The sequence below is a fragment of the Belonocnema kinseyi genome, chromosome 5 (genome assembly GCF_010883055.1).
Source record: "Belonocnema kinseyi isolate 2016_QV_RU_SX_M_011 chromosome 5, B_treatae_v1, whole genome shotgun sequence".
Taxonomy (NCBI): Eukaryota; Metazoa; Arthropoda; class Insecta; order Hymenoptera; family Cynipidae; genus Belonocnema; species Belonocnema kinseyi.
This window is the reverse complement of record NC_046661.1, coordinates 113,002,886-113,018,506: the sequence shown is the minus strand read 5'-3', so window position 1 is coordinate 113,018,506 and position 15,621 is coordinate 113,002,886. Positions and strand designations below refer to the sequence as shown.

The window sequence follows — 15,621 nt, the reverse complement described above, 5'->3', positions numbered from 1 at the left end:
ATTCAACCATTCGGAACTTTATATGGCAAATTTAAAAATTGATATTTTTAATACGGGTTTGTATATCACAAGATGGAACTTTTCTTGAATTAAATTTTTTCCAATAAACATTTTTAATAATAAAGTTTATGAAGTGAAATAAATTTTTCCCCAAATTCAATATTTTTTTAAATTATCGTCAATATCGATTCGAATATTATTGAAACTATTTCAAATTTGATACACACACGTAGAAAACTCTAGTGAAGTCCTAGAATATAAGAAAAAATTGAAGTTGTCTCTTGTTAAATAGTAATTAATCGCAAATTGAGATCGCTCGGTTACAATGTTTTTTAGTTTCACTGACATAAAGTATCGTGGGAAGTTCAAAGTTGAAAAAACTTCCAATGAATCGGTTACAAAATTGACAAGAATCTTCTTTGAATATTGAGGAACAAATGCCTCACTAGGTGTATCTTCAACTTTGAACTTCCCTCGATAATTTTTTGTCGGCGAAACTAAAAAAATATGATTACCGCCCGGTCTCAATTTGCAATTAATTATTATTAAGCAATAGTCAGTTGACTTTTTTTATTTTGCATGCCAAATTTCAAGCGATTTCAACAATATTTGACTGAGTTATGACGATTCATATTTTAAAAAATAATTTAATTTAGAGAAATTATTTTTTCATGTTTTCATCTTTATAATTAAAAATATTTTTGGAAATAAAACTTTAAATACAAAAGTACCATCTTATTGGCATACAACATAAGTCTATATTTTAAAAAATTACACTTTAAGTGCTTATTCCCTTATTGCATCTGGGCCTTAAATTATATCAAAGTATATGCTTTCGAATTGGGAGCTTTAAAAATAATAAATTTAGGCTTAATTGAAACGTCAAATATTAAACAATACCAAACTTTGCTTAAAATTTTAGTATCTCAAATAAGAAACTTGAAAGTAAATCGTTAAAAATTAATAATTTTCTAATCCTGCATCAAGCTTTTTGAAATTCACCATTTTAATATTAAGTGTAAATGTAACAATCGAAAGCACACAATCTTCAATGCCGGACAATATGGGCAATGTGAACAATCCGCATCTGATACAAAAAGTTATTTAGTTTTTCATTTTATAGCAACCGGAATACAAAAAAGTATATAGAAAGCAATAAAATTTTTTTTTTCTTAGGCGGTGCCTTGGTCACTCCCAGTGGAAGACGAACACGGAAAAATTAAGTGGACAGGATACTGCATCGATTTAATAAAAAAACTTGCCCAAGATATGGACTTTACTTACGATCTTGTAATTCCTAAAGATGGAGAATTTGGCTCAAAATTGAAAAATGGAGAGTGGAGTGGACTCGTTGGCGATTTAGCAACAGGGGTAAAAATAATTTTTTAAATTCAAATTAAAATTAAGATTAAACAGTTGTATGGGAGTGAACACGCCTGAATGATAGCCACCGGCTTTGCTTATCTGAGCAACTGGTTCTATTTCCCAGGGTCAATATGAGCTCAAAGATTATTCTCATTTTCAAATAAAATTTTTTTATTGTAATTTTGTTTAGGAAACTGATATTGCTGTTGCAGCCTTGACGATGACATCCGAACGGGAAGAAGTCATCGATTTTGTTGCTCCCTATTTTGAACAATCAGGAATTTTAATCGGTATTTTTTTTTAATTAAAACAAATATTTTATTAAAATATTGACAAATTTTTGAATTATATAAATAATTATAAAACAAATTTTAGTCATGCGAAAGACAGAACGAGAAACGTCTCTTTTCAAATTCATGACTGTTCTGAGGCTGGAAGTCTGGCTTAGTATAGTTGGGGCACTAACTTTGACTGGAATAATGATCTGGCTTTTGGATAAATATTCACCCTATAGTGCCAGAAACAACAAGAAACTTTATCCATACCCATGCAGGTTTGACAATTAAATAGATAATTTGATTTCACTTTCATAAAAAAGTGCATTTATTTTATTTTCCGCTAGTGAATGTAAACAAAAATTCCCAACATATATCAATTTTGCAGAAAATTCACACTAAAGGAAAGTTTCTGGTTCGCGTTGACTTCGTTTACACCGCAGGGTGGTGGGGAGGCACCAAAAGCTCTTTCCAGCAGAACGTTAGTCGCTGCCTATTGGCTGTTTGTCGTTTTAATGTTGGCAACATTTACAGCAAATTTAGCTGCTTTTCTAACGGTCGAAAGAATGCAGGTGTGCACTTTTAGAAATAAAAAGTATTCTTTTACGAAATAAACAAAAATTTCTATAATTTTTTTTCAGTCACCTGTACAATCTTTGGAACAGTTGGCCCGTCAGTCTCGAATAAATTATACTGTTTTAAATAACTCGAGCATACATCAATACTTCATAAACATGAAAAATGCTGAAGACAAACTTTACAAGTAATAATATTTTTTAGAATTTACATTATATACAAGAAAATTTTACCATTTAAATCTCTCGCCAGCATGACTTTGAAAGCATGATATCACTCTTGTGTAATATATCAAACCTCTAAATTTTAACTCAAGATTTTCTCGCTTCATGCTTTGTTTGTATAGAATATACTTTGTATTTTTAAAATATAAAGGAAAAAATGACTTTGAAAATATTTCAACTGATTACTTTTCTCTAATTTAATTTTAATTTTATAAAATGTATAGTGTATGGAAAGAACTGACTTTGAATAGTACAAGCGATCAAGTTGAGTACAGAGTTTGGGATTATCCAATAAAAGAACAATATGGTCACATTCTGCAAGCAATTACGCAAGTTGGACCAGTAAATACTACTGAAGAAGGCTTCAATAAAGTAAGAATATCAATTAATTTTAATTTACATTTAATTATTTAATTGTGATAATATATTTTTCAATTTAAATTTCCCGCCACAATTACTTGCATAGCGTGACCCACGTGACGCGTGAGCACACCAGCTTAATGATATAACAGTTAAAATAGCAGTGATAGAAGTATCGCTATCATGAGGTCATTATGGCGGAAAATTTAAATTTAAAAATGTCTTTTTTCACTTTAACCAATACAAATTTTAAAGATTGAACAATTGAATAATTGAACATTTTATTTTTTAGGTACTAGAGAGTAAAGAATCAGTATTTGCATTTATTCACGATTCACAAGAAATAAGATACAGAGTAACACTAAACTGCAGCTTAACGGAAGTAGGAGAAGTTTTTGCAGAACAACCTTACGCTATCGCTGTGCAACAAGGAAGTCATTTACAAGAAGAAATTAGCCGAAGGTAAGAAGCATTTTCGAATTAAAAATATAAAATTCCCCCATATTTAAAAATTAAAACAATTCTATATTTTTCTAGAATTCTGGATTTGCAAAAGGATCGGTTTTTCGAGAGTCTGAATTTCAAATATTGGAATCAAACTCTCAAAAGACAATGTGCAAACTCAGATGACAATGAAGGAATCACCTTGGAAAGTTTAGGTAAAAAATAAATAAATAAAAAATTACTAAAATTCACTGTTATCTTTAAAGAAGTTTTTAAATTAAATTTTTGTTTGAAACTGAAGGTGGAGTTTTCATTGCAACTTTGGTCGGGCTCGCCCTCGCAATGATCACATTAGCAGGTGAGGTGATGTATTACAAAAAGCGAAGCAAGACTCAAGATTTCAAGCAGAAAGACGTCGGAGGCTTGCAAATAAGCGAAAGGGATTTGATAAAATTTTCAAAACAACAATTTCCCGAAAAGTTGCCTTTTAAAGCAGCACCTATAATCGCTTTCGGTGAAAAGCCTCCTGGACCAAGACCTCGAGTATCACACATATCAGTTTACCCAAGACCATTTCCTTTCAAGGAGTGATAGTTCGACTTTAAGTGGTTCAGAATTCAAATTTATGATCTCAAAATTTTTTTATACCATTTTCCTACTCTTAACATAATTTTATGAAGTATGTACGATACTTAATTTAAAGCAATTTATAGATATACGAAGTCTCAGAAAAGTATGAAAATAAGTTTTTGACTACGGCCTCAAGAATTTATCAAAAATGGTTTCACAGGCGGACTTAAATTTTGTATATATTCATTCATGTCTGTCTCTCTGTCTCTTTCATCCCCCTTTCGCCCCTACAGCACTAACCCTTACTTTCCTTTTTCACCCCCAACCCTCTAAATGAATCTGCTCACTCCTTTACCAAATTCTCCTACATACCCCTAAATGTAAATCTTTTCCCTCAACCCCACCTTTTTTCACCACATCCGCCCTTTCCTATTTAACCCTCACGCTAATCACTCTATTCTCCGTATACAATTTTATACCTCTTGCCTCCCGATACCCTTAAGCTCCTATTTGTTCTCATAAATCCCTACCTATATTTTTGTACCACGGGCCTGCCCCATCTCTTATCTCTTTATTGCTATTCCGTATCCTCTTCTCCACAAAACATACCTCTCTTCATCTTACCCCTTGCTGAACGTTAACCGTAGATTCTCTTTACCCCAAGTCCAAATACATCCCATAACCCCTTACCAATGCCATATCCTACCTTCGCCCTCCTCACCACTTCTACGCAATGGTGTTCTAGAAAACCCAATGTTTTTATTGGATCAAGCAACCCCTAAACTTTTTCCGAAATTATTATGGCAATTAATGTTGATTTTCATAAAAATAAGTGTTTTGCACGAAATACAAATAATGGTACCATACTCCGACAAAAAGAACTTGACACAATTAGAACAAAACTACTACCCACAAGTGTAAAAATCTACCTTTTATAGAAATGGAAATTTAAAATTATGCATTTTGAAAATGTCACGCCTGATTTTCTGGATATTTTATTATATTATGAAAATGTCTTGGTACGATATAAGTATATCATATTTTAACATTTATCTCCTATAAAGGAAGTTTTTCATAGTTCTTTACCAAATAGAATAAGTTTAGGGGATGCGTGGTCAAAACAAAAGAAAATTGAGTTTTTTTAAGATATCCTACTCTCCATGCTTACAAATGAATTCAAAATTATTCACTTAAATAAAAATTAGAGACAATTGCACATGTATATATGTGTAAGAGATATAAAAGATTTTACATATTTTAAATTGTATGATAATTAAGAATAAAACCAGTGTTTACATTGTAATTAAATATTTTTCGGAAGAATTTATTTGATATTTTTGTACAAGTCTATTGCATGAACTTTTTTAGTGTTTCTAAGACAAATATCTACATTTCCTAAAGTTCGAATCTTGATAAAAATACATTAGAAATTTTGCTTTACAATTAATATTTTATTAATTTTTAACAGTAATATAAAATTATAAGTTTTAAAAAATTTCTAAAGTTATAAGAAAAAAAATTGTGAGAAAACATTTTTTGGATTTTGTTAATTGCTTTTTGTTCAATTAAGAACATGCATAACATGTCTTGGAATGCTTTTTATTCGAAATATAACGTATCTTTAAGGTAAACAATATTTTTAGTTTTTAGTGGAAAGAGATTAATCTTTCTCACTTTTCAATCCAAGATTCTAAAAAACTAAATTTGTGGGATGGCTTACAATTTTTTAACTTATGTATGTTTAATCATGTAATCCTGTGCTAAAAGATTTACCGAAATAAATCTTCTGTGAAAAAAATGAAAGTATTAATGTTTCAAAATTAAATTTTATCAATTAAGAAAAAAATCATATTAATAAAAAATTTAATTTACTTTAATATAAATCGACTTGATGCTTTTAATTTTTCTTATTTCGAATTCATATGTGCATTGGAATAATATTATAATTTTTATTTACATAAAATTTGTAAAACATGTTATTCTGTGTAATTTCATTCATAAATAAAAAAGAGAAATTGAAGAAAACTTAAATGTTAAAAGTTTTAATATAATTTCACAAACCAGCGTGAAAATCAACGAGTATAAAGCAATGAAGCATTTACACTACAAGGTGGCCGAGTCATAACATTTTTCTTTTGTGCGGTAAAACGAAATCCACCTTACTCTTCTTCTTTTTCTCTAATCGACCACAAGGTGCGATTTTTCTCGTAAATTCCTTTTTGTTCTCTTCTTCGCACTTTCTTCCACGGCACTTATGCAAATACCTGTTTGTTTTTTTCAACAAAAAATTAGACACGTGTCTTTAAGAAATCTATAACCTAAAACGATTGAGAAATTAGAAGTTACTCATTCTTAAATTTTTAAGTATACCTTTTTTATAATCTTTACAGAAAATCTTGTGTGACTTACGAAACTTCTTATGTGATTTACCGTAAAAACTTGTAAGATTTGAGAAAAACACGGGTTTCCTTACTATGTCCCTAAATTTGTAAGACGCCTGAAAATTGGTAAGATACCTGGAAATTCTGTAAGCTTTACATAAAAAGCAATGCTATTACTACCGTAACATAGTATCCCTGTGACATTACCAGATTAATTTTCTGCAATTATTATTGAATTTCATATATTAATTAAAATTTCATTATTCTTTAAACTTCAACAAAATATAGTTTGCAGATTATCGATTTTTGTTTGAAAATAAAAGAATAAATTCCTTAACATGGCGCAATTTGTATACCACTTTTTATATGCCGCCTCTGAATTTCGTAGCATTAGGGAAAAAAATTAAAGCGGTCTATTTGAAAAAAGGTAGATTAGGAGTTCCAGTGTCACGCCTCGGATACAAAATCTGATGACGTGTGGGGCCATTGATCTCCCAACACTTTCACCGTATTGTATCCCTTTTCTCACGGAAATTGCTCAGACAAGAAAAAAATGCTCGTTAAGCGAATATTCCAGAAGGATCGATTTTCTGATTGTTCCAAGCGTGAGTATCTTTAAACCCTTATTTATTATCAACTTAACATTATTTAAAAATTAATATTGTATATTTTACAAAATGAAATTTACAGCTAAAACAAGAGTTTTTTCCCATGGAATACTAAATAAATAAATAAATAAATGTACGATTCCGACTTTACATCTTCAAGTTAAGCCTTAGGATTCAGATCTCATAAAGTAAGAACATTTTTTTATCTAACATTTCGAGTAGCATTAAATCTTATGTTGATAGCTGTTTCCACTTACGCGCTACATTACATAAATAAAAGTGTTCTAGTTAATTGTTTAGGTAACCAATCGGCAGCGCTGCGAATTATCAGCTTCACGCCTGAAATGTCTGTCACATCTATCCGACTTTTAGATCGTTGACTGGAGACAACAATCACTCAAAGAACGAGAAAGCTAAGAGGGGGTTAAACTCTTACCAATCCTAAGTCAATATAAACCGATTCTTTTCAGATGCATGGTCATTTGGTGAGAAAGTGATGTGTACCAAACAACTTAACTAAAAGGAAGAATTTTTCTCAATAGTGTCTCTGCCATTGGTTGGCAATTTCTCAACATGGATTTATACCTGGTTCGTAATTAAAATATAAAATAAATTTAGTCCTTTCTAAACACAAGCAACAATACATACATACAAAAATAGATGTAAGAATTTTTAAAATAAAAGATGATACCAATTGCAGCAATACATCCGACAGTAGATACAGTAATACCTACAGTAATATCTAAAACAAAAGATGATACCAAAGATACAACAATACATCCAACAATTGATAGAGATACACCACCAAATGATGTTACAAAAATACTAAAACATAAAATTTTCTTCTTTCAGACGTGCTTCATACTAGCCGCAGGGTTTTCAATAGTAAATGGCGATTTTCGTTATGAGCACTTCAACACCTTCAGCTTCCATGGAAATGACAATCCATCCCGAAAACCATGGTTTCTTGACGACTACTCAGATTACACGCCCGAATCATCAAGAACAGTTTACCATTATGCATATCCTTACGATGATAATGTGAAACACGGTTCGATCCACATCCCAACTTACAAAAAATATTCACCCTATTCCGACTCTTATTACTCCAGCACGAAGAAGATCCCCAATGAAGACAAGGCTTTCAAAAAGGCGATTTCTCCCTTCTATACAATCACCGATAAAGACTCGATCAAGTACAAAAAACTGGTTCTGAAATCAGGACTGCCTTACTGCCGGGAAATAAAATCAAAGGGGCTTGATGATAAAGTCAAGCATGATCAACACTCTGACGATTCAAAAACGATAAAAAGGGAGGCTATGACTTGTTATAAATGCAAGGACCCCAAAAATGGGTCAACCTACGAACAATGTTCATACAGTTCGGAACCTCAAGCATCCACAAACATAGAAAAATTTGAGCGTGGTCCTTTGAGATTCAGAAGATCTAATGAGGAATTTGATAGTTCCGAAGAAGAAAGTGCTCCTGCTGTTTCTCTAACCGCAACTAAGGATGAAAAATTGAAGGAACCTTATAGGTTTAGCGAGGAATATTTCTTGCCACAAGCTTCTCGTAAAATATCAACTGAACAAAAATCTGATCTTTGTGAAAGAGTCGTGAAAGATTCGATGATCTGTATGGTGTGCAAAGATCCTAAGACGAATGGAAAGTACGAACAGTGTTCCTACGTTGCTGAACCGAACGAGAAAGCTTATGCTTACACAAAGTCTAGTTCTTTTGGAGAACCAAAAAAACCTGAAAAATCTGGGAATCTAAAGAAGAGGGATCATAGAGAACCAGCGCCAACTCATGAAAGTCTTGAGTCTAGTGAGTATGGAGATGAGAAAGTTTCGGAAGAAAGACCTAGACAGTTGAAGGATGCTACTGGAAATTCTGAGTGCAAACAGGTTCGTAATATCCTAACTCCTATTCCTGTAGTTTTATTCCCAGTTATTATTCTACTACAACTTTGAAATTTGGTTTTATTTCTAGGTGCAGAGAGATTCAGAGATCTGTACAGTCTGCAAGGACCCAAAAACTGGTGGTAATTCGGAAAGATGCAGTTACGCCTACAACCCAGATGACAAGGTCTACAAATTCACCAAATCTAAATCCTTTGGATATCCAGAATCTGACAAGTCTGATAAAAGTTCCAGTTACGAGGATGATGAATCTGACAAAGAGGTTTCAGAGTCAGATCCGAAGGAGTCAACCAGTTACTCTGATGATGATCCCTATGATTACAGTGGTTACCAAAAACCCAAGGAAGCTTCCAGTTACGAAAGCCAAGAATCACCATCGTCTTACGGAGCTGATGAAAGCAAAGATAGCAAGGAAAGCAAAGAAAGCCAAACTTACGACTATTATCCAGCTTCTGCAGACTACATCAAATCAGAATCTGAAAAAATCTTGAAGGATGCTGAATCCACTAATTGTAAGAAGATCCAAAAAGACTCGATGATCTGCACAGTCTGTAAGGATCCAAAGACTGGTGGAAATTCGGAATCTTGTAGCTATTCATACCAACCCGAAGATAAGAAGTTTGCTTATACCAAGTCCAAATCCTTTGGAAGCCCTACGGAAAATCGAGGAGGAAATAAGGAAAGTGAGGAAAGCAATCCTTATGGATCTTCAGAGTATTCTGATGATGCTGGTTATTATGGTACTGAACATAAACCTGTTGCATATCAAAGTGGAAAGCAAGAAACAGCTGATTCAAAAACACAAGCGGTGATTTCTAATCAGAGTACTACTCAGGTAAATAAGCGAAATTATTAAATTGTTGCAGATTTCCTGTATGAAGAAGGCTGTTTTATTGTTAATAAAAGAGTTTTAGAGAAATAAGTTAAGGATGAGAGATAATTTTCCCAAAACACCTTAATTCTTTGCTTCTTTTATCTCTCTTATTTCAATCTTTACTTTCATTTTCTAGCAATGAGAGTATTTACATGTATAATAGTAAAGAAAAAGTGGAATTTTTGGTTCAAAAAACATCCAAAGGTTAAATTTTTAAACCGATTATAGAGTTCTAAAAATTAAATATCTATAATTGGTGGAAAAATGCGACATCTGGAAATTTTCAAAGAAAAAATTCCATTTTAACTTTTGAATAGGTATGTTTTTTTTCAACAATTTCTTAATTAATTATAAGTTGACAATTGTAAAAAAAATTATAATTTTTCATATTTGACCAAACGATTTTACCTACTTTACTCGATTTCTTGACATTTCCTCAAAAATACGTCAAATTAATTAAGTTAATTTTATTGAATAAAAGCATTAAACTTTCAAATAAATTCCTTATTTTCATTAATTTTGATTAAAAAATTAATGGATGGAAGTGACATTTGCTGACTTTTTGGTGTTTGAATGCATTACTTGTACTGATTTCATCATTAAACTGTGTGAAATTACCAATTAGGCATTATCGAAAACTATTTTATAACGATTTTCATTCTTATAACAAAATTCTATTATGCAAAGTCATTTCTTTTCGTGTTCAGAATAACACTTTGACACAATATATTGTCATTCAGCAACAACTTTTATTATTAATATAATTTAATAGTACAAAATTTAGTTATTTCACTGCACAAGTTTCACAATCGTTATGGAAAATTTTACTTATTTCGCATTTCTGAACATGTTTTTCTGCTAAATAAATTCTTTTCTAATTAAGAATATAATAATTTGACCACTTGCCATTAAATTTAAACTGTCATTGTTATAAACAAATTTACTTATTTCGCAACTTCGAACATTTTTTCTGCTAAAACATTTCTCTTCAATCTAATAAGAATACTTTTACCATATGTAATAGCCATTTAACAAAAATTGTGATTGTTTATAACAAATACACCTATTTTCGTTTAAAGAATAATGAGAGTTTCTTTTCATCTCAAAAATAATATTTCATTATAATATATTATTATTCAATAACATCAGTCATTGTTATGAACAATTTTTATAAACAAATTAATTGTTTCAGATTTTCCCTCATAATATTTTTCTCATAAGTTAAAAAAGACCAGATAATTAAACTTATTTATAAGAGTCGTTAAAATCAATGATAATTTTATTACTAAAAGTTTTAGAAACAAAAAAAAATATTCTGCAGAAAAGATGAATTGCCTACGTTAAAAAGTGCGAAATCAATCGATTCTTTCATAACAGTAAGAATTGTTACTAATAATTGTATTATAATGATTAGGCAATTATGCTTTTATTCTTGAAATGAAAAAAATATTTGGATAAAAACAATGCCTTTGTGCAAAAATGGGACATGAGTCAATTTATTCATCAAAATTGTTTATAAAATTTATAATTGTTCTTGAATAGCAATATATTGTGTCAAACTATTCTTGTTAAAAAGAAAAAAAATATTCCATAAATGTTTAGATAATGCAATAATTAAATCAACATAAATCATGAATTTGAACGCAGCAGATTCCACTTGTTTCCATTCATTTGTTTATTACAATTAGAAAAATAAAGGAATTTATTCAAATTTGACTATTGATAATGTAATTTGACTATTTGACTTATTTTTCGAAAGTAGAATAGGTATCACAAACATATAAAAAAATATTATTTTTTCACATTTTTCAGTTTAAGTTTCTAAATAAAAAATGCTTTGAATTCGGTTAAGAACTACGACCCCTGGAAACTATTGGTAAAAAAATTCCACTTTTTCCTCACTGTGTGATGAATTCATAGTCAGAACTGCATCCAGTATCGAAATTTCTGCATGTCCGAAATTACGGGAGAGGAACCACTTTTTAGCTATTACAAATTTTTTTAAATATGTTTTGGAAGTTTTGTCCTTTGTTTAATAAATTCTAATCTTCGAACGATCTCAGGCACCAATATCGAAGGTGGACCTCGAGTTTCTGAGCACCTCCAAACGAAAAGCGGAAATCGAAAAATTCCTGAAGGAATTCCAGGCCGAAGATAGGACCAAGTGCCAAAAAGTGATGAAAGACAAGATGACTTGTTACCGATGCCGGGATGAAACTGGAGTTCAAAAAGAAGAATGCATGTTCATAACAGCCCCAGCGAATAAAACAAAAAATCGGGTTTCTTATAGAGAGTCCAAGAAGTTTAAGCTCGATCTGAAACCTAAAGTCGCAGCAACCTCAGAAATTTTAAAGAGGAAAAGGCAAGCCACTAAAGTTAAGGAAAATTCTAGCATTCCCTTGGAACCAGCATTTTCAGCCAGTGAAGATTCCTACACGAGAACAAAAGAGACCAAGAACAAGAATCCTGAAAAAGATGAGGATGATGATGTTGATGAAAATGATGATCAGAACGGAGAAAATTATGGCGAAAACAATGATTATAGGGATCAAAATGATCATAAGGATACAAAATATAAAGATGGGCATATGGAAGTTAAGCCTCATGAATATGTTGCTGAAACTAAATACAAGTATGATAAAGTTCTTGGACTCACACTTCCTGCATATATGCTAGAAACTTCAGAATTTGAAAAAGAATTTGATGAAATTTACACTGGTGGTAGATCATCAAGTTAATTAATTTTATTAGATTTTCCAATAATTTGTAAATATGTTAAATATTTTCTTTTGGAATTCTGTACTTGTATTATTATTAAAAGATACAAAAATATATAAATAGTTCAAAATGACTCAGTAATAACTGCTGTAAAATGATAAATTAAGTTCTAAGGAGAATAAAAATTACTGATTGTAAAATGGAAATGTTTTTGTTATTTAGTGTGTAAAGGAATCTAGTTAATATTATTTTTAAATAAAAATATTATTTAAAAAAAAAAAACTTCTTATTTTTCATTCACAAAGATTTTTTTCTACACCTTTAGTTTCTCTTTTTAGTCACAAAGTCGAATCGATCATGCGAATCTCGATTGCAGAAATCAATTAAACTCTCCAGTCTTGCAAGACAAGTTTTTTGGAATAGTTTTGTAAGCTTGAATTTGACAAAAGAACTTTCAAATCCTCAAGAACGTTATTGTGAAAAAATTCCCCGAATCTAACAAAAAATTATAATAAGTAAAATAAAATTTTCCTACTCGCTTACCTTACAATGAAAAGAAAATGGATAAAATGCCTTTCACTGAAGGTGCGGTACGTATAAGAAATTGTATATACTTCATGATAGGTGTTAAAAACTCAATTTCCTTATTTTTCTGGAAGTTCACAAACAGAATGAGATATGGTACAAGATGTGAGAGCAAACAATAAAATATGCACTTTTTTATGAATATCCGATGATGTAATTATGCTTTTATCAGTAATATGTTACTGCATTCTCTAGAGATAAAGCAATGTATTCAGAATAAAGAGCTCGGTTACTTCACATTAAATATTTTTCTCCCAATCTTCTTTTCATCTTTTTTCTATGTTTTTAAACTTTATTTTTAGGCACAAAGGATTATCGACGTTTTGCACATATGAATTGATGCTAAAAGAAAATTCTTTGTGTAGCCGAACCGACCTTGAATATAATTTTAAGACAGTATCGAACCCACTTTATGTCAACAATACGTTATGAAAATATATTCATCGCAATGAATTATAGATTATATTATGATTCATAATTTCCTGACTATAGTGAATCACGTTTTTTAGATTTTCCGAAGTTGTAAATTGATTCTGTTAAAAAATTATTTCCGACTCAAATATATTGTTGTAACATTGTAACATTTTGGACAAAATTATGAGCATTTCAATTTCGAAAAAATTTTAAACGCGGATTACCAAAAAATGGTTCAAATTTAAATAGAAGTGTTATATTTTTTAATATATAGTATAGGTATTTGACTTTTTCTTTCTGATCCTGATACAATTTCTTGTCCTCCAACGAAATTTTTTGCAAAATTTCAAAAGTCACCAAATAGCGGTGGTTTTCCTGAAAATATTGAAACTCAATTTATTTAAAATTTTACTGTTTTTTTCTAGATTCGTCCTAATGTAAAGAGAATATGTTATGATATTCTGCGTTGTGCCCGTGCTCTGATGAGAAAAGAGAATTTTTCTACACATTTTTCTACTTCGCGTTCTTTTTGAGAATTTTAGAAAACTATTTGATTATTTTTCTCGAGACAAAACCATTTTATGGTATCATAAAAAAATCAAACAATAACACAAATGAACATTTTAAACAACCTTTAAATGAAGCTTTTGCCTTTGAAGTCGAAAATTTTTAAATAATCGTTACTCTCTATTTTTCTAACTCTTACTTCATTATTCTTTTGCCAAAATATTATTTAAGCTGCTAAATCAAGTCCTTTTTTATTTTTCATCACAATATAAAATTGTATTGTTAAGAAAAAGAATCACTCTTTAATGATTTTATACATTTTTTCGCAAAAATCTGGAAAATAAACTTTTGTGTTCTTTCGCCTTATTTCATATCTTCTCTCTTTCTCACAAGAAATTTGAATTTTCATTTTTCAAACTAACAAAAGTTCTTTCTACTTACGAAGGACGAAACTAAAAAAATTTTTAAACAAAAAAGATGAAATTTTCAATAACTTTACTTTGCATACTTTCAGAAAAACCGCCGCCACTTTGTCAATTTCGAACTTTAAACAAAAATTTCAACAAAATCCGAAAGAGAACCAGAAATTCTACTAAAATTGTAAATAAAAATATGATTATTTTTAATTCCATAAAACCATTCTTTGATAATACTGCCAGGTCACATTTTTCTACGACTACACCACTGGTAGGTACATAAATATAAAGATTACGCAAGAGTACTCAAGGAGTACAAATAGTTTTTTTAATGACATATATAATTGTTATAAACAAAGTAAGTGCATCAGGAGTCGTGATTTTGTACACAACTTTACTTTTTACATTCTCATTCTAATGAGAAGGTATTAATATTATGTGAAAAATGATGCGAACTTTTTTTGAATCATAAAAATAAGATAATGAAAATGCGTATGTTTCAATACGAATACATTTTAAGATTTGTAATAATATAAATTTATATATATATGATAGATTTTTCAGTGTAACAGAAAATAATTGAACATGAAAGTGAAAATAATTATAACTTTTAGTGTAAAATTAGGAGCAAATATTTCAGTTATCATGAAAAATAAAAATTGTACATTATTTTGCAATATCTGAATAAGCAGTAACAGCCTAAGGTTCGTTACAGCCGAAGGTGCTTTAACAAAAGAGAATTCACAATCTCCAAATTACAGTTGTCGATAGTTTGACATTTAATTTTGAAAGTTCTGTGCCCGATTGTGGGGGGAAATACAAAGACCGAGCGCGTAGCTCGAGCTAAACACATTAGCGAGCGTGAAGCGCGAGAACGAACAGTCGCCTGCCGCAAGCGCGCTCAAGCTTGCGAGGAAAGCGAACCGTAAGTACAGAGCGTGATAAGAATGTGCCCGCCCAGCGGGCAGATTTTTTCTACTCAAACCCTTTAACATTTCAATTATTTTAAGGAAATTGAAATCGTTTAGATATTAAGAATTAAAAAATTTTCAATTTATACTTTTAGAAAATGTAACCATTTCGAAATGAATTGCAAAATTAAAACTTATGAAAGGGACAAGTTGAAAATTCAGAGTTCAACATGCATAAATTGACGACTTTAATTTGTAACCATTTAGAATTGAATAAATTATTCAGTTACTGAGGTATCAATTTCAGATAGTTCGACGTTAAATCTATTTTGGTTTTAGCAACCTAATTATTAACTTTCAATTTAAAATCAATTAGTGTTTAATACTTTATTTAGCAGCATTATTCAATTTTCAGTTTTAAATGATTCTTTTTTTTATGTTTAACAAAAATCGGAAATATTAAGAGATTA

The 15,621-nt window shown here is 30.4% G+C and overlaps 2 protein-coding genes across 3 annotated transcripts in view; both read left to right on the top strand.

The window, feature by feature from the left end:
• LOC117173222 (ionotropic receptor 25a) overlaps nt 1-5,079 on the top strand; it is a 35,263-nt gene extending 30,184 nt beyond the window's left edge. For both annotated transcript variants that reach the window (XM_033361679.1, XM_033361678.1), the window contains 9 exons: nt 1,177-1,371; nt 1,556-1,655; nt 1,741-1,918; nt 2,029-2,212; nt 2,282-2,403; nt 2,665-2,812; nt 3,093-3,262; nt 3,338-3,459; nt 3,546-5,079. In XM_033361679.1, coding sequence (XP_033217570.1) covers nt 1,177-1,371; nt 1,556-1,655; nt 1,741-1,918; nt 2,029-2,212; nt 2,282-2,403; nt 2,665-2,812; nt 3,093-3,262; nt 3,338-3,459; nt 3,546-3,835 — 1,509 coding nt within the window. In that variant the 3' untranslated portion in view covers nt 3,836-5,079. The remainder of the gene's footprint in view (nt 1-1,176; nt 1,372-1,555; nt 1,656-1,740; nt 1,919-2,028; nt 2,213-2,281; nt 2,404-2,664; nt 2,813-3,092; nt 3,263-3,337; nt 3,460-3,545) is intronic.
• Nucleotides 5,080-7,224: 2,145 nt separating this feature from the next.
• On the top strand, nt 7,225-12,474 carry LOC117173221 (protein starmaker). Its single transcript, XM_033361677.1, has 4 exons — nt 7,225-7,391; nt 7,656-8,711; nt 8,797-9,561; nt 11,664-12,474. Exons 1-4 carry the CDS (start codon nt 7,377-7,379, stop codon nt 12,336-12,338), a joined length of 2,511 nt encoding a protein of 836 aa, XP_033217568.1. The 5' UTR covers nt 7,225-7,376; the 3' UTR covers nt 12,339-12,474.
• The last annotated feature ends 3,147 nt before the right edge of the window (nt 12,475-15,621 follow it).

Coding starts and splice junctions, on each gene's coding strand:
- LOC117173221 (XM_033361677.1), top strand. Junction 8,712..8,796: donor GAAATTCTGAGTGCAAACAG/GTTCGTAATATC, acceptor TTTTATTTCTAG/GTGCAGAGAGATTCAGAGAT. Junction 9,562..11,663: donor CTAATCAGAGTACTACTCAG/GTAAATAAGCGA, acceptor GAACGATCTCAG/GCACCAATATCGAAGGTGGA.